We start from the raw sequence: 18,920 nt of genomic DNA on the forward strand, positions 1-18,920 counted from the left end.
GCTGAACATAAGATTAATTCAGTTCAGATTCTAGCATTGTAAAGATGAAACAATGAAAACCTGAGTGGAATTTATTATTAACATTCTAAGGCAATTTAGAAAAAATATATTTAAGAACAAACATCATACACTTAAACATAAAAAGGAGTGGTAGAAAGATCATATGAATGTCTGGTGACACTTAAGTGCATCTATCTAATCATGAAGGCCCATGAGGGTTCTGTCCCAGCTTTGATGTACACAGAAGTCAGTAGCTTTGGACTGCTGGTGAGAGTAGCACTGTAAGCCATCAGCTTCTGACATCCTTTCTTAGGAGGAATATGATGTTGTTGATGTTAGTTTCTTCTTCAACCTAGGATCCACTTCAGATCATTTTTCTGTGTTTAGTAACATACTTTTACATCTCTGTCTTTTTTCATTGGCCTACAGCTCCAAATTTTCTGTGTGTGGTGCCCTTTACATATGTTTGATATTGTTTCTTTGTTCTTTTTGTTGCCCCTAAAACCAGTTTTCTTCTGCTTCCAGTCTGCATTTCTTTAACTGACCATTTGTGAGTTATTTATAGCTGTGGGTTCTGGTAGTACCATACAAAGATAAACATAAATTAGTCAGAGGCCTGATCAATTAAAAAAGTTGCTGTCACAGCTAAACCAATTAAAGCAAAGCTCCTCAAGCTGGTCAACAAGCCTTGAGACAGAGGAGGCTTGTCAAACTCCAGTGCTGAGGCCCCATAAATTCAGTACAAAGTTTATGGCCTATTAATAACAGTGGCAAGGCTGTATTGCAAGGTTACATGCTCACAAGGATTCATGCTTTTACCTTCCATGTGCTGGTTGCGTGTGTTAGTTACCTAACTACTACCATTTTAAAATAGTAGATTCCCTCTTATTTTCCTTTCTGATTTGCTTGCTAAGTCATTAAAAATCTTGTGCTTACCAAAACTAGTAAAAAATGTTTAAGGCCACATCATTCCCTTTAAGAATTTTCAGAGTGATGCAGCTTCTGTTATGAGCAAAGTGAATGTCAGGGACTGTGATGGGTTGGGGTGGGTGTGGAGCATATTGGACTGTCTAGACCAGAGGAGGATACAGTAGAATAGACATAGTATTTGTCCATGTATGAGGAGACTTTCCAAAGGAATGAATAGTATTAGGTATCAGAGGTAGAGGTGTGGTGTGAACAAAGTAGTATGAAAGGAAGCTCAGTTACAACTTTTTTTTTTTCACTTTCCATTCAATCATGTTACAAAGAATAAAAAGATAATCTAGATATAATCCTCCAAACAAAGGCATATTTTGTCTCAGTTTTTAGTAAGAAAAACAGGCAGTTCAGCACATGAAGGCAGAAGCTGGATGCTGGATATGCAAAGGGAGTTAACCACATTAAAGATGGAGGCAGAACTCCAGGACATTCTCCTTAATGAACTTAGTGTATTTTCAGACTACGGTGTGTACAATACCACAATATTATTAGTTCAGCATATTTCTGAGGTATTGGTGTTTTTATAGATGGGAAAGTGCATCTCTGTCCTAGGAGACTAGGAATTTAAACAACGCTATATAATCAGTTAACAGCAGAAAAGGAACAGGTCTTGGATCTTCTAGGTCTGTATTTTAATTCTAGCTAAGGCATGTTCTACAAACAAAATATTGTGGAAAGCAAAAAAAAAAAAAAGAAGAGACGGTAAAGGGTACTTTTTACATAGATTTATTGGAATTTATATATGCTTTTCTAAGACTACTGTAGAAATTTCTTAAGCTTCTTCAGTAATAAAAGCAGAAAAATACATGAATCCTGTTGCTGAACTGTCCTGATTTGGGATTCTTCTGATGATCTTGTCTTTTAAATTTAGCAGGCTAAAATGTTCCAGGAGCATTGGCAAAGTTCTTGACTATCAGATGATCACTGCTTCTGAACTTTCAGGATAGCTTTGCATTAATTAATGGAAAGATGGTGGTGACAGCACAAGCTGAGACACGTGTTAGGTCTGGAATAGATGGCACTTTCAATCACTTTAAAAATCTAAGATTCTGTAATAAGAAGTTTAACTGTCTGAAAGACTTCAGCTGTAAGTTTAAATATCTCTAACAGAGTTCAAGGCTTTTAAATCCTTTTAAGGATTAAGGTATAGGCTTCAGATGGAGTACTTTGGGCAAGAAATAATTTGTTTCCACCTTCTCATCATGACTGACAGTTCAACCCTGGAGAATTAATGGTGTCTTTCTATGTGCTTTGTGTTTGATATTTTTAAGTTCTAAAATGCTTTGATTTGAAGAAGAACCAATTGAAAGCCCAAAATAAAATATTGCAAGATAGGATGGTGGGTAGCAACAATATGGAGGGAATGCATATGTCAAGAACAGATTAGGAGAGAAGGTGAAGTGACTGGGGATACCCAGTAGAGGGAACGCAGTTTGCTACTGACTGATTTAAAATTGGGGCCAACAATACTGACATTTATATTTGGGACCAAGTAAAAGGGAGGATCTTTTCAAACAAGCTGTAGAAGATGTTGTGAGTGAAGTCAGAGAGTGTTAAGAAGTTCACAATAAACGTGGCTGTTCTGTTGAAATGAAGGGAGGAATTCAGCATTGTTGTGGGATAGAAAGCAGTGAAAGTGGGCAATAACATGGCCATATGAGCAAGAAAAGGAGGTAGATGGTAACCCCAAGACTTGAGTCTGGAATGGAGAGAAGAATATGCTGTCAGCAGCCAATGAAGAGTAAAGAAATGCAACAACATAGATTTTTTTTTTTTTTTTTTTTTTTAAATTTCCAATATATGTAAGAATTTTTCCTTGAGGTAGTCTACAGATTATTGTATGCATTTAGAAAGGTAACTTCCTGATTGTCACAATGTTTCAGTCATATATTCATTGTAATAATCTCTAAAGATGATTAACACTTTTTTGTCTTCAGTTTCCTGTACTTTAGTAAGGAGCTATTAGCTTGGTAAATATGGCAACTTCTTGACAACAGTAACTTTAAGGAAAAGGATTTCATGCTTAGTTACTTGATTAAAATTTGAATGATACTGCAAATACACAGCTATAACTCTGTATCTGTCTATCCACCAATCTGTTATGTAAATGCAAATACCTTGGTTGCCTGAGATACGAATCTAATATTGATGTGTGGTCTTAAATTCAGAAAATAGAGAAAAAATTAAAAATCACTTTTACTTGTTAGAGTAGCAGTTGCCTTCTCAAACATATCTTTTTTAGGGTATTCTGGAAAAACACTTGAAGAGAATGGTAAAGGACTGAGTCTTCCTAAGCATCCTTATAAAAATGGATGCAACAACTATTTTATTTGATCTCTAAGCCTGACAAATCAGAGCATTAGATAAAGAACATTTGCCTGGAATTCAACTTTATAGATAATGTGCAAAGTGTTTGATACTGTCCGACACAACATCCTTGTCTCTAAAATGGAGAGACATGGATTTGATGGGTGGACCACTGAGTGGATAAGGAGTTGGGTGGATGGTCGCATTCAAAAAGTTGCAGTCAATGGCTCAATGCCTGGGTGGACACCAGTGATGAATGACCAAAATTACTTAGTGTCTTTGTTGGGGACATGGACAGTGGCATTGAATGTACCCTCAGCAAGTTTGTAGTTGACACCAAGCTGAGTGGTGTGTTTTATACCACAGGCTTAAAAGGTGGGCCTGTGTGAACCTCATGAAGTTCAGCAAGGCCAAGTACAAGGTCCTGCACATGTGTTGAGGCAATCCCAAGCACAAATACAGGCTGGGTGATGAGTGGATTGAGAGTAGCCCTGCAGAGAAGGACTTGGGGGTATTGGTGGATGGAAAACTGAATATGAGCCAGCAATGTGCACTCGCAGCCCAGAAAGCCAACTGTATCCTGGGCTGCATCAGGGAAAGTGTGGCCAGCGGGTTGAGGGAGGTGATTCTCCCACTCTGCACTTGTGAGACATCACCTGCAGTGCTGTGTCCAGCTCTGGGGCCCCCAGCATAAGACGGACATGGACCTGCTCGAGCTGGTCCAGAGGAGGCCATGAAGATGATCAAGGGGCTGGAGCACCTCCCCTGTGAGGATAGGCTGAGAGAGTTGGGGTTGTTCAGCCTGGAGAAGAGAAGGCTCTGAGGAAACCTTATAGCAGCCTTCCAGTACTTAAAGGGGGCTTACAGGAAAGATTTGCAGGGACTCTTTATCGGGGAGGGACTTTATCAGGGAGTGTAGGGATAGGATGAGAGGTAACAATTTTAGACTGAAAGAGGATAGATTCAGATTAGATACAAGGAAGAAATTCTTTACTGTGAGGGTGGTGAGACCCTGGAACACAGGTTGCCCAGAGCTGTGGTTGCCCCCTCCCTGGAACTGTTCAAGACCAGGTTGGATGGGTCTTTGAGCAATGTGATCTAGTGGAAGGTGTCCCTGCCCATGGCAGGGTGTTGGGACTAGATGATCTTTAAGGTCTTTTCCAATCTAAACCATTCTATGGTTCTAGTCTATGATTCTATGATTCACTAACATGAGGAGATCTATGGAAACATATGCAGTTGCTACAGACAGATGATCTGTTCACGCATGTTTAGTTTTAAGTTCATCTAGGTTATACCCTTGGGCACTCCATAAACATGTTGTGGAAATGAAAGAAAAGGAAATATATGTTTCAAAATTGGTGGTGCTTTTTATTTCTGCCAGAGCAAGTGAAAATAACTTGGACCTGATAATGGTCTCATCTGGGATATTTCTAAAGAGGAACTGCATATGTCTGGGATAGATATAATCTTTTAAAAAGGGTATTCATATGTGTATACCTTACAAACATGCAAAAATATAGACTTTTAAGCTTTATTTAGACACCAAAATGACTACTTGATATTTTTTCCAGACTTTCTGACTGTTCTATTCTCACAATGACTTCCAGTTTATTGAAAACTTGGCTTCTGCACTTGTACAAGCAAAGCCTATACAAACTTAGGAACCTCCTTTTGTTCACAAACAACATTGCTTCCTATATGCTTACCTTTTAAGTTCAATGTTTAAGCCTTACAAATCTGGAAATAACTAATAAAGATTAAATGTATGGCTTTCTGTTTCTGAAATTTAATATTGTATTTTTATTACCTTCTGTTTGTTTAATACTTTTGCCATAATTTTCAATAGTCATTTGCAATGGTTGGTTTAAATTGGTTACCTAGGTAACATTTCATGGCTGCTGATTCCAAGCGTTTTCTATTTTTCAGTTATTTGTGTCCTGCTAGAAGCTGTTCTTTGGTGTAGGATGTCTATTTTCATCATTGCTTTGTAGGCTTTGTAGTGGGGAAAGCCTTCATGCATGATTTTTGAATCTGTTGAATAGTTTGCTTCATTACATTATTCCACTAATAATTACATGTTCAGAAAAACTGAGAGTGTTATTGCCACAAGAAATGGCTCAGCAATCTACTCCTTCCTGGTATCTTTTAATAAAGTTTTTCTCTCCTCTTTTCTGTCTGTCAGAGCTTTGGCTTATAGTTACTATGATTATTTTGGATTTAAAACACCCTGATCTTTTTTTTCTTTTCTTTTTCCAGCTAGATAGATTAATATTTGTTTATAATATATTCTATTCAAAGTATCAATCTGCTACACTGCTGTGCTAATAAAACAGAACTGCCAGCATTTTTTAAATATTATGGGATGACTTAGAGGCAGTTAATGCCATGTAATATTTGCATTAAGTTATAAACCTATTTTCATAAAATCAAGAGGCATTATTTGGAAGCAGTTACAAACTGTTTTCTGAGCATCAGTACCAGCAATACTAAAGACCACACTGTAGTTATATACAGGTGATTGAAAAATGTGGAGAGCTGATTATGCAATTGACAACACAGAGCTGATGGTGTTATAACAGTTAAATAACTTTGTTTTTGCAATAGATCCAATCTACTAGCCCTTGAATATCTTGTTCAGTTTTGACATAATCCGAACTTGAAATATTTAGAATTTGAAGTAATTTATTGCGTTTGTCAACTTCAGCATTTTCTTTAACTAGGCAACATTAGAGTACAAATGAAAAGCTAACAAGCAAGCATCCAACTCTTCAAGAAATGTGAAAGACTTTTTCATATTTTGAAAAACTTTGTTATGGATAGAATTTAAGGCATAAATCTGTTAAAACTTTATTAATTGCTATTGTTTGCTAACAGATTTTTTTAAAGCAAATAATGTATATAGACTGAATTTTCTGCTGAATGTTATGAACTTCATTGAGGTTTTTTTTTTAAAATTAGTTTGTAGAGTAGTAGATTAATGTCTCAAATGCAGTTTTATGAATTCAGCACAAGATAAAACAGAATAATGTTTTCTGATGGAATAAATTCTGATCTAAGTGGAAATGTGTAGAAGTAGGTGGCAGAAGAAACTTGGGCTTCAACAGATAATCTACTCTGGCATCTTTGCTTTCTTAAATGAAAATGTAGGAAAGATGAACAGTAAAGGTGTAAAACCACAGCTATATTGGAATAACTTCTACAAGTACTTGTTAACATTCAATAGCTGTTACTGAGATAAATGAATGGAAAACATCAGAATATTTCTCAGACTTCAGGTTTAAAGCTTTTGGCAGGAAAGAAGCTTTTTTACTTTGTATCTGAAAATTCCAACCTTAAAAACCAGCAGTGATAGAAATAAATAGAAATACAAGATGAGGCATATGATTGCATCAGTGTATGAAGAGTATATGAAATTAATCTTAAGAATTACAAAGATAAGCATTATCTAGGAAACTATGCAGAGTGACAGGGAAACTTCAGATCAGTGCCCAGTGATGTACTCTCTCTCTTGAAAGGTTAGAGAAGGATCTCTGCTAGAACTGCTGGGAGTAGGAAGCGATGCTTGGCTGGGCACAGGGCAAGAAAACAGTGAGGAAGCAGTCGGTAACTCTTCCTGCCTTTGTGCTTCATGGAATCAATGGATTTGCCACCAGGGGAGCTCCAGTTATGCCTTTTCTATGGGATCTCCTGCCTGTCTCTAACTTAATAAAACAGAAGGGCAATTAAGAAAACTTGGAGGTTACCTAGTGAGATGTAATGCAAGGTGAATTTAATATGTATAGAAGTAAAAATGTGGCAAGGCTTGTCTGCTCTAATATATCTTGACAGGTTTTTCCTTCTTGTTGTACCAAACAAAACAAAAATTCATATTCCTTATAGTATAAAGCACACAGAGTGCCTTCATGCAAGACTACAGGCATTTAATTTGCAGGACTACAGGCATTTATTTTAATTAGGGCTGAGCTGTAGTCAGTAATAAGTCTGTGAAGCTTTCAGTAACTAAGTCATTTTTCCTTAAATAGTGTTTTTCCTTTGGGAAAGGGCTGCCTCCTTTCTCTGCTTTTAGTTCATGAGCCAAGCCTTGCCATCTTTTTCAGTACTCAGATTCTCTCTCTTTTTTCTCTCCCCACCTTGCCATATCATGTTTTAGGGTATGGTGAATGAGAAGTTCCTCTTCCTAAAGCAGACATGAGGAGTCTGTTCAGGGATACAGCTCCTTCTGGCTTCCTTGCAACGAGGGAGATGGAGCCTTGTTAAAAAGACGATGTTCTGAAATGTCTGTCGTAGAGTCATCAAATGATATAGGTTGAATGATCTTCAGACTTAACTGTTGTGAAGCCCTGGGGGCAGCTGGAGCCCAGCCTGCCCCTACCCAGACCCCGGGGCTCCCCCCACTCTGCCCACAGCTCAGGACCCCATGTCAGCCCCTGTCCCAGCAATGCCACAGCAGGGTCTGTCTTGCGCTCCCCAAAACACCACCCTGCCTGGCCATGGGACCCGCCAAGCCAGGCCCACCTGTAAGCCCTCATCCCAGCCTTCGCCTGTCCTGGTGCCCAGGGAGGTTCCTGATGGCCGTGGCTGGGGCTGCCCCGGTGCCCCCCAGCTGCTCTGATCTTGGCTGTGGGGTTGGATGAGCAGCGGTTGGTCTCTACTCTGCAGCTGTGTTATATTGTCTTTGGCTCCTGGTTTCTTGGCCTAGAGAGAGCAGCTGGCCCTTGCTGTGCCCTGGCAACTATCTCTGCCTTTAGTTTCTCTTTCAAGTTTGGACGAATTTTAGCTTCACTGTCCTTTCTGGATTTGTTTTCTCTTACTGAGTTGAAGATTCTTACATACAAGACACGGAGCATCTCATTATAGCACAGCACCTCATGGGCTAAAGGAGCCAGAGAAAATACTGCTGGGTTCATCTGTGAGAATTATTTAATTTCTTCTTTCTGTAAAACATGATGGGACACTTCTGGCAAGCTTGTAGACTGGATGGAAAAGAAAGATTTTTTTCTGCATTGGAAACGCTATGTTGGTTTGACTACTTGCATTTCTGAATTTGGAATCCAGTTTATTCTAGATTATTCTGGTTTGAAAAGCAGAATTGTTTTCACCCATCTGTGACAACAAAAGAGCATCTTATTTCCCTCTTTTATGTCAAATGTGGGTTCATTCTTGGTAGCAGAGAAGATGGGCACCCTGTTTTGATGACTTTTTAGGAAATGAAAAAATAGTAAGCTCTTTTTATTTACTTCTTGGTGTTCTCTTGAATCTTTGAAAGGAAAATTGTACTTTGTGTAGGGCTAGAATGCCTTAGGCTAATGAAAGTAAGCATTACTTAAAATGCTTGGTGTTACTGCATTTATTTAGAGCACATTTGTTAAGAAAACTTACCTTGTAGCTCCATTTTTTCTTCCAGAGTTTTTCTTGACTGTACTGAACATAACTTCAAAAAGAGAGTGTTCTCTTAGGCTGCCTTCACAGTTTTTACAGAGTCAAAGGGAGACTGCGCATGGGTTTGGAAGAAAAAGAAGTGAAGATTTCTAAGTAGACAGAAATCATATGTGGATTAGAAAGTCTCATGCTTGAGCCTGGAAAAGTACTCAAGTGTATGTGTACTTACTGTATAATCATTTTCATTTTGGCATCAGCTTGTAGTGGTGTCTTTTTGGCCCATGGCCTGAGCCAATAGGCTGCTCTTAGGTTCTTATTTTGTATAAAGGTTTTTTTACGTGGAATATTTGCTTTAAGCTATTGAGGTTTTTTTATGTCATGTTGGAAGAAGATGGCTCCACTAGAGTTTCAAATATTTGCTCTTCATACCATTTCTCCTCATAAAATTATTATGTCAAAGTGCAACTTTTTGCTAGCTGAAGAAAACCATTGTCAGTTGCTGATCCATCAGTCCTCAAGTAGAAGCAGTTTGAGGGTAGAACTATTTGTACTTGTGCTCAGTGATGCATCATTTTGCTTTCTTAGAGCTCCTGACTTAGGACTTAAATCTCAGCAACTTTTTATGGCCCTATGTTTTAGGCAATATATTTCAGCCAATATTGCATTTTAATAACATCAAAAGAGGAAGAAAACTCAATAAGCAATTTCTAATTAAAAAGAAGTCATAAACTTAATGACAGTCAGGCTTATTTCTATATGTACAAAATAGAGAAGAATTTAAAATAATGACAGAGACGTGTTTAACAGTAATCAATAAATTGTTAAGCCACTAATTTCCAGAAGGTGGCCAACCATGTCAATGGAAAGACCACTTTATATTTGCCCAATTTCTTACACTCTTTACTCAAGCAACTGCTCTGTTAGCAGAGGCAAAATAGTGGGATACCCAGTCCCTGCTACTGAAATCTGTAAACATTTAGATCTTGTGGATCCTTGTTCAATGTCATTGCTTTTGTATTCTGGCAAGAGACATTCATGAAACTGCTTTTTGCCATTTCTGCAGGAGGAATTAACTAGAGGAACAGGGACCTTCCTGCAAAATTTGAAGATAGACTGGCTGTTGTATTCTGTTCTATGGAATACATTTACTATTTCATGGTGTTGTATTGCATTTTGAGCTTTTAGTAATTAGGAAGTTGAATTGGCTGGTTTATAGAAGCACTGCAATATGTACTCTAGTGTAAAAGTTTAACTTGGAAATAAAAACTACCTCAGGTAGTTAAGATGATATGTAAGTCTATACATCTTTCTTGCTGCACTAAAGACAGAAGAGGCAAAAAGTTTTCTCCCTTTTCCAGCCCATGAAGCTAATAAATGGGATGTATTTTCCCAGACTCGCTTCATTAATATTTGGGAAGCAGAGTAAATGCAGTTATCCAAAAGTTTCTGATAATGAAAATGAAATTTTTACTTTGATTTCAAGGTTCCTAGTGGGGATCCACATGGGACTAGTTCTTCCCATAAAGTTGCTTTATTGTGTTGACTATTTTAGGCTTACTATCTCCCACTGATTTTTTTTTCTATTGCTAGAATTTTCTGTTCTCAGAAATTACAAAAAGATAAAGAATTTTTAAGCAATTATCCCCAAATATTTTTTATAACCCTCAAGAAATAAGAGTGGAAGAGAGAGAAAAACATAACTTTAAATCCCATATCTATAGATGACCATGTTTTAGGAGCACTCTTAATGAAGTCATATTTTTTTCAGATGTTTCAATAGTCTGGAGTTTTATTCTTCATTTTATCTTCTTAATACTGAAGAGGAAAATATAATCTCTACAAGAATTTTGTTAGATTTTAAAAATTGCTACATTTTCTTGTTATAATCTAAATGTGTAGCATTTTCCCCATTCAATAAAATACAGAATTGTCTCATCTAGAAGCAGACAAATACTAAGGTGAAACATTAACTAATGCAAATATTATTTCTACATAGGCTTGCATCAGAGAGCAGGTGGCTGACTAAATAGCTGCTCTGTTTCCTTCATTTTGCTGCTTTAGAAATAGTATCCATTCCCCTGATTAATCTGCTGGAGAGTATTGAGGTTCTGGAATAGATGGTTCATTATGAAAATTGCCTCATAAGAATCAATTAAAGAAAAAATTTAACAGGGTTTTTTCCTCTAATGCTCCATTTAGGCAGTAAACATCTAATGCTGAGGACAAGAATATAGTTGATCATAAAAATAAAATAATGTGGGAGCTGAAAGTATGGCTCTGTGAAAAACTGGTATAATGTAGTTTATAGAAGAAATATTAATGTATAGGAATATTTGTTATTCTCAAAGATCCCTGGAAATTTTAATAGTATTAAAATGAGGCTTTACTGACAAGGTATCAAAAGAAAATTGATACAATTTTATCCTCATTGTTTACTATTAAGAGCTTTTGGTCGTAAAAATGTATGGTGGTAATAAAATATACCCATGAAGAAGACGTGTTATCTAGAGTGATAATTTTTTTATAAAAAGAATTAAAGTTTTAAAAATATTTCACAAAGTGGTTGTGCCAAAAGCCTGGGCTCCTTATTCAGTATAGTTCAATTAATGTCACATTTTATTAGATGGACTCTATTTATTTACTTTTAATTTTTTTATTAATCTGACCTCTTCAGAAGTGTCACATTACCATTTTTATTGCTTTCTTAACTTACCCAGAAAATATAAGTAAGCCTTCCATTGGAGTATCACATTCTCTCTCTGTGCTACCACAGCTGGAGTCATCTGGCAAATTTCAGTTAGAATTGCCCTTTTCTCATGATGGATCTCACAGTATCATCGTACACTCTTCTACCACGAGTTTTTGTTTCGTATCTAATAAGTTGCAGGTTGCTGATTTTTCAGGTTATGTTACAAGACCTTTCTTATAATGCTCTGCTTGAGGGAAATACGTACATGCAGAGAAGTAGGGAAATTCTATACTGGATTTACTGATAGTTTGCTAGTCTTGAGTCAGCAAATATGTTTGTGCTTAGAATGTGCGTGCAAGATTTTTGTAAACATGGAAGCTGTAACTATACAGCAGTCATTGGTATGACTGTTGCTCATCTGGAGAGATCTGTGTGCTGTTACCAACTCATCTGTGATTTCCTGACACACAATGTGGGATAATATTGTTAGTGGGAGGTTTATATTACTTGCAGTAGTTTTTAGAGGATGGATGCTGATGAACATTGAGAGCATAGTTAATTCCATGCAACTCTTGATTGCTCCGTTTGCCTACAAGCTACAAACATTTTTTCTAGACCCTCTTTCACTGATATGCCTGCCATGTATGCATTTATGAGGCACATTCAGAACCCCTGTAGTATACTTGTTTCTAAATAAAATTGGTGTTGTAAATAAAATTGGTGTAAATAAAACTGATGTTCTAAATAAAACTGGTTATGTACTGCTCTTCATTCCTCTTCCAGATAAACAAAAATGCTATGCCATTTAAGATATGTTTTTGCTTTATTTTGTCTTTTGTTTGTTAGTTTGTTAGGACGGTGCAAAAATAATTTAGTTTTGATATCCTAAGTATGCCTGTGCTACAAAAGAATATTGTATCATTTGAGACATTTTTTGTTCATGTCCTTAGAAATAGATGCGAAGCTTTCAATAGTGGCTGACTAGAGAAAGCTCTTTTTCCTTATTGCTAATGTATTTAAATATGAAGTATCTCCTAGAGATTGTCGAGTTCCTTGTAAGTTCAAAAAGCAGATAGTAGAGCTGTTTCATAACAAAGTCTTGGGATTTAAAAGTGTCTTGTACCCGTTTTCATGCTTTCTCATATTGGCCCTGCAGATCTAAAAGACATTGACTTTATATATATACAATGCTTCTAAGTAATGTACAGGTCAATATTAAAATAAATAAAAATGTGCTCTGTCTATTCTTTGAGTGGTTTACAGCTGCAAATTCATATGATGAAACCATGTGAAGAAAGAAGCTTCATCTAGAGTGATGGGGTGTGGTTACCTGTAGTTATGTGCAACTTGTCAAGCTGCTTAGAGAGGGTGACAGTCAGCAACAGCAAAATAAATCAGATTTTTTTTGCTTGAGAATTGGGCAAAGTTTTTCCTGTGAGGTGACAAGATTTAGAAAAGTAGTTGCTTTCTAGGCATGAGGTTAAGGAAGGTATTTTTCAAAATATTGCTGTATTTTAGGGATCCAAATAAAATGGCTTGAATGAAAAAAAACACCTTTTAATGGGATGATATATTAACGCAGTGGTTTGCTGCTTAAATCTACTCCCAAGTGTGTGTATTTTTCAGTATGAGGATATTTAATTCAGGAGAGAAATTAACTGCAATTGTGAAAGTTTATTTTGTATATTATAGACAACTTGATTATAATAACATTATAAGTTACTAAATGATGTTTTAGAATACTTAATTAGTTTGATTTAGGAAGTACAGAATCTTATTTATTTAAATGTGTAGTCAGATCTTTCCTGCCTGCATTTGTGGGAAGCCACTTACGTCATTAAGTCTCTTTACTAATTGATTAGCCTTCTGAAAAGTCCATGTATTTGATGGAGGAGGTTCTACCTCTCTCTTTTCAGTGACTTATCAGAATTGCTGAGGACTAAAGCTTTGACACATTTTGCAGTTGCCATTTAAATTAATTTCTGTAAATCAAATATTTAAGATGCAGTAATACTTGCTACATTTTGTAAAGCAATTTGTCATCTGCAATAAAAATGTAGGTGTTAGTTGGATAGTGACAATGTCTTCATAAACAGTTATAAAACTGTATCTAGGAGTATTTGGGATGGTATTTTTACATAGTAAACCAAACGATTTTAAAAGATTTTTTTAAAGATAATAAAGACATATGTTTTCCAGTCAGTGAATTTCTATTATGCTTCATTTTAATAAAATGAACATCTGTTTCTGCTGAACTGTGGGGAAAAAAGGTGGTTTTAATTTTTAGCCTAGGTTTATTACCAGAGCATGTCAGTGGTCTTCAAGAATTAGGTTTTTTTGTGCACTGACAAGATAAATATCAATCTTGGCTATGGGCCTAATCCAGTATATTTGTATAAGAATTGCCTTCACCTTTTTGTTCTTTATCTTCATATCTCTAAACTATGCAGGCAAAATTTTAACTGAATATCTGGTTGTTTTTTCTTTTTTGTTTTTAATATTAGGCCACTGACATCTGTGATCCAAACCCAGTTATGATGCTTATTCTGTGTGTCTACCTGTATGAAAGTCTCCCTCACTACTTACCCAAGAACACTATAGAATTTACAGGTGCTTTCCATGCAACTGTTGTTAAACAGGTACTGATACCACTGAATTTAGATTTGTAGAAGTACAAGGTTAAATTGCTGTATTTGTATATGTTGTATATACTACAACAAAGAATGAATGGGTTTCATGTCATTTGGCTACTAAATATAGAAGATGGAAGCATGCATCTTTTTTTTTTTTTCTCTCTTTAGGCTTGGGATCCTGACTTCTGCTGCTTTTTTCCCCCTATGCTTATAAACACAGAAAAAACCTACAAATCTGACAAATCTGAAATCAAAAATAGAGAGGAATAAGAGAGTAACAGGCATTAGAGTGCAGTGAATATTGCAAAAAGACCACTCAGAAAAATTGAGATTGGATAGTGTGGGAATTCTATACTCCTTAGGAAGAAAAATGATCTACCTAGTTATTTGAAGTAGTTTCTTATTTTATGATATCCTGTTTGTATTTTGGAACTTAGCTGCAGAACACACCTTTTATACTCTAAAAAATGAATAAACATAGGCTGATTTTGTTGTTGTTGTGATAGGTGCGTCTGACAAACCCAAGCAGTAAAACTTTGGTGTACAACGCTATTCTTGTAGGAAGAGATGCTGATGATTTCTCATTACCTAAAGGAAACACTGTCACCATTGCCCCTAAGTAAGTAATGAGTTTTTTTAGTATTATTAAGTCTAGCATTATGGAAATATAAACCTACTAATTTAATCGTGGCAGAATACTAGAAATGTGTTCAGCTACAAAGAGGGCAAAATTAGTGTAAAGATCGAGTTTTTCTCCTTAAGCTAGAACAAATCTAGAGTAATTTATCAGTGGAACCTTGCAGTTTAGCTCAATAGAGATTTAAGAACATAATACAAGCCTTCGGATCACTAGAGGAGTCATCTGTGTCCAAGAAACATTTTTGTCCCAATGTATTGAAAGCTTTAATTTTCAGTTTGGATCTGCTGTTCTTATGTTTTTTTTTTTTTTCCCAACTAAAGTTGAAATATCTCCACTGAACTTGATTCACATTTTTACATCAATGCATTGTGGAAGCATGAGCAGGTGAAAATTCTTTCTTCTAAGATTTCAGGCTTTGTTTCTTATTCTTCATTAAAGCATGACTGAGAATTTAAGAGACCATGACACAGGTTTGATAGTAGTGTTAGACTGCTTCTTTTTGCCCCCATCCTCCCTCCCCACCAAGATGGAAACTGTTGCAGCTGCAATGTAGTTATTTCTCTTACATTTCTGAAAGCCATCTAAGGAATTTGGAGAGATTTAGTTTTGGGAAAACATTTGTTAACATTTTTGGTAGCAGAAATACTCATGGTATATCACCATCTTTTTCTTTTTGTTCACTAAGTACTTTTTTGCTCTTTCTGTGCTATGTGGCTTTATGACTAGGTACAGGAATTTCCCTAATCCCTGTGTAACTAATGAAGACAAGAGGGACGTAGCAGTGTCTCTGGCTGTCAGTTAAGAGTTTTTAAGTTTAGACTGCAAATCTATTTAAGATATTCCTTTGCAGATAAAATGGATTAGAGATTTTAAAAAGGAAAACAAAGGTCAACAGTTGTATGAAAATAACCTGTGAAGAAGAAGAAGAAAAAATTCAAATACATATTGTCAAATTCAAGAGACTTAACATAAATACAGTGCTCTTTAAGGATGATCACTATTTCAGTATTAAATGACATGCCTGTTGTTAATATATGCAAAAGGGACAACAAGTAATGCAATGTTTTCAATAAGCTGTGAGGCTGATTTGATTCCATTTTCTTTGCAATTACTTGAAATAAGAATTAACATAAATATGTAATTCTTGAAAATATCATGTGTTTCTCTGAAAGGTCAATACCATGGCTGTTTTTCACCTTTATAAAAACCCCTCAAAACCCAAGATGCAAGTAAATGTGTATAATCTTGCCATTGAGCTGCTTGGCATTATATATAGTGACAAACATTTGAAAAAATGCATAGAAATAAAAGCTTGTGGAAATGAGTCATCTACTGGTGACCTCTGTAGAGTTTATCATAATGTAACCTTACTTGTAATCTTGGTCACTAAATGAAAAACAGGTTCTTTGTAATTAATAGCTTTCTTAATATTCTGATGGAAGTGTTTGAGAACTCCAAGCATTGGTGGGATGAGTGGGAGTCTTGTAGGTGCTTATATTACATCATAATATCATAGGTGGGTTTGGAAGTGATAATAATGTGGATAATATACCAACACTATTTAATTGATTATGTGTAGGCTTATTGCTATTACTCCTGATTAATATTCAGTTGTGTAAGGTCAAGAAAAATTATAGAGGTGTTTAGGAGGAATGTTATTCTCTTGTAGGAAAAATTTGAGCAGAAAGGCAAAGGGTAATGAAGAGGAGTTACTTAATATTAGGTAGCAGTGATGTAGCATTAGGTAGAGATACCACTGATTTTAAACTAATACTAACAAAGTGACAGAAATATGTAATATATGCCTGTCTGTATTTTCAAAAAAGTATGACAACGTATACTGTGGTCCACTACTAGCTAGAGAAACTCATAAATGGCTGTGGTGGGTTAAACTTGGCCAGCTGCCAGACACCCACCCAGACACTCGCTCTCTCCCCTGTCCTGTTGAGGAGAGGAGTTAAAATCGCTAAAAAGGTTTGTGGTTTTTGCTGGATGGGGAGACTGCTTACCAGTGACCATCGCTGGCAAAACAGGATTTAGGGGAAATTGTTTTAATTAATTTTCACTTAAAATAGACTTCTGTAGTGAGAAACAAAGATAAAAAATAAAACATCACCTCATCTCTTCCCTACCCTCTTCGCCCAGACACAATTTCACTCCTTCATTCCTGAGTTGTCTACCTTCTCCCCTTGCCACCCTGAATAACACAGGGGGTAATGGGGTGCAGGTGGCTGCAATCATTTCATAACAGTTTCTCTCTTATTCTTCTTCCTCATGCATTTCTTCTGCTCCATGAGTCCTTCTATGGGCTGCAGTCCTTCGTGAAACAATTGCTCCATCATGGGCTATCCACAGATCACAATTCCTTCAGGAAATATCCAACTGGTCTGGCATGGGCCCCTCCATGGACTGCAGTGTGGATATCTCTCTGCTCTGGTGTGGTCCTCTCCACGTTCTGCAGGGAAATATCTGCTCTGGCAGCTGGAGCATCTCCTCTTCCTCTCCTTCTCTGACTTTGATGTTCCTACTGCTATTTCTTACTCTTTTTCCTGGCTCCTCTGCTTTTCTGATGTTTTCGCCCTTTCTTTAATATGCTTTCACAGATTTGCCACCAGCTTGGCCAATGGGCTCATCTGTGGTGGGTCCATTATGGAGCCGGCTGGAACTGTTTGTGTCCTGCACAGGGCAGCTCCTCATCTCTTCTCACAAAGGCTGCCACTACAGCCCCCTGCTACCAAAACCTTGCCACCTACAACCAATATCTGTCACAAATAAATATATCAATTGGCTGAGATGAAACTGGCTTTAATCCTAAGCATCTGAACATCAAGGAAATCTTCCCAAGACTATACTGTCATTCTGCTCTGACTTTTGGGATGCATCAGAACATTCTCAGCATAGCTGAGTGTCAGATCTTGCATATAGTGTAACTAATCTTTGATATGAGATTCTGACTTTACAGGGCACTGCACTGTGCCTTACAGGCTTGCAGTTCGTAACAGTAAGAGCATAAAGGTCTCTAAGCGCTCTTATGTGGTGTGGAGATGCCTGTAAGTTACTCAGTCTGGGTATCTTAACAAGAGAAATTATGAAGATGACTTGATCAATATTTAAAAGTACCTTCCTGGGAAAGGGACCTTTTTAATTGCAAACAATACAGAACAAAACTTTTTATAAGAACAACAACTTGAAGCTGGAGTTTTATAAATTCAACCTGGAAGTAGCGAAGGTGATTAGCTATTGAGAGGAAGAAACTATCCGAATGACAAATTCTTTAACTGTAGGGGTTTTGCAAATCCAAGAACATTGAAAATAGTGCAGGAAGCGACCTCAAAGTTACTTAATCCAGCCTTCTGCTTCAGATAATATGGGGTGCTTTCTCAAAAAAATGCTTCTGCCAAATGGTAGTTATCAGAAGCAACTGAAGGATCATTAGGTTGGATGTAATGCCCTGCAATATATAACTACTTCAGATTGTGTTATCTAGTGATTTCTGTTGGCCTTAAACTCTTAAATTTGATTCCTCCAAACAACATTTTATCTTTTCCTACACCAAAGTATAACAAATAAAAGAGAGAGAATTTGATTGCTTGCTTTTTTGAAAGATGGTACGTGCTGACCTGATAAAGAAATTAAGAATCTTTGACCCCTACAGTGTATCAACTGAAGCTGGTGTGGATGAAGCTCGTTGTAATAATATGAGAATTAACAAGATTATAGAACAATTCTTTGAGCAGAGTTTTCACTCAATTTACATTGACCACAACACAGATGAACAGAGAAAAAAATTAAGCAACTTTGTGTTTTCACTGATGCTGGCTTTGCCACAGAAGGCAACAATTCAAATCAAATTTCTTTGCTGTTGCATGAGCCAGAGGACAAGGATCATACACTCCATTTCCCTGTCATTCCTATTTGTGACAAGAGCAGAGTAGACTCCTTAAAACTTGATCTTTAAAGTGGCTTTGGGAGTGGATGTCTCAGGCAGTATACTTGTCTGGGAGTCTGCAGTCCCAGGATGCATTTTCCAGAATGTTTTGAGTGGCAGGGTGACTTAGGAGCCTCAGACTATGGGAAGCTTAGCAACTCTTCACTGTCAAAAATGTTAATGTCTGGGGGCTCTGCAGTAGGAACATAAAAGCTGTAAGAGCCATGTTTTCAGAACTTTCAGGACTTCATCATTGTTTCTCAGAACTGACATCCGGATGCTTTTGGCATTAGGAAGACTTCTTGGAAATATCATACTACTTTATCCTAGGTGTTAAGCCTAGAGGTCATGGTGGGTTAA

At 36.7% G+C, this 18,920-nt stretch overlaps 1 protein-coding gene across 1 annotated transcript in view; it reads left to right on the top strand.

Annotated features, from left to right (window-relative positions):
* CFAP47 (cilia and flagella associated protein 47) overlaps positions 1–18,920 on the top strand; it is a 347,392-nt gene that overhangs the window by 102,600 nt on the left and 225,872 nt on the right. The window contains exons 36-37 of the mRNA XM_074816879.1: positions 13,864–13,998; positions 14,499–14,611. Of these exons, the coding sequence (XP_074672980.1) occupies positions 13,864–13,998; positions 14,499–14,611 (248 nt within the window). The remainder of the gene's footprint in view (positions 1–13,863; positions 13,999–14,498; positions 14,612–18,920) is intronic.

Source organism: Strix aluco, chromosome 2 (genome assembly GCF_031877795.1).
Source record: "Strix aluco isolate bStrAlu1 chromosome 2, bStrAlu1.hap1, whole genome shotgun sequence".
Classification (NCBI taxonomy): Eukaryota; Metazoa; Chordata; class Aves; order Strigiformes; family Strigidae; genus Strix; species Strix aluco.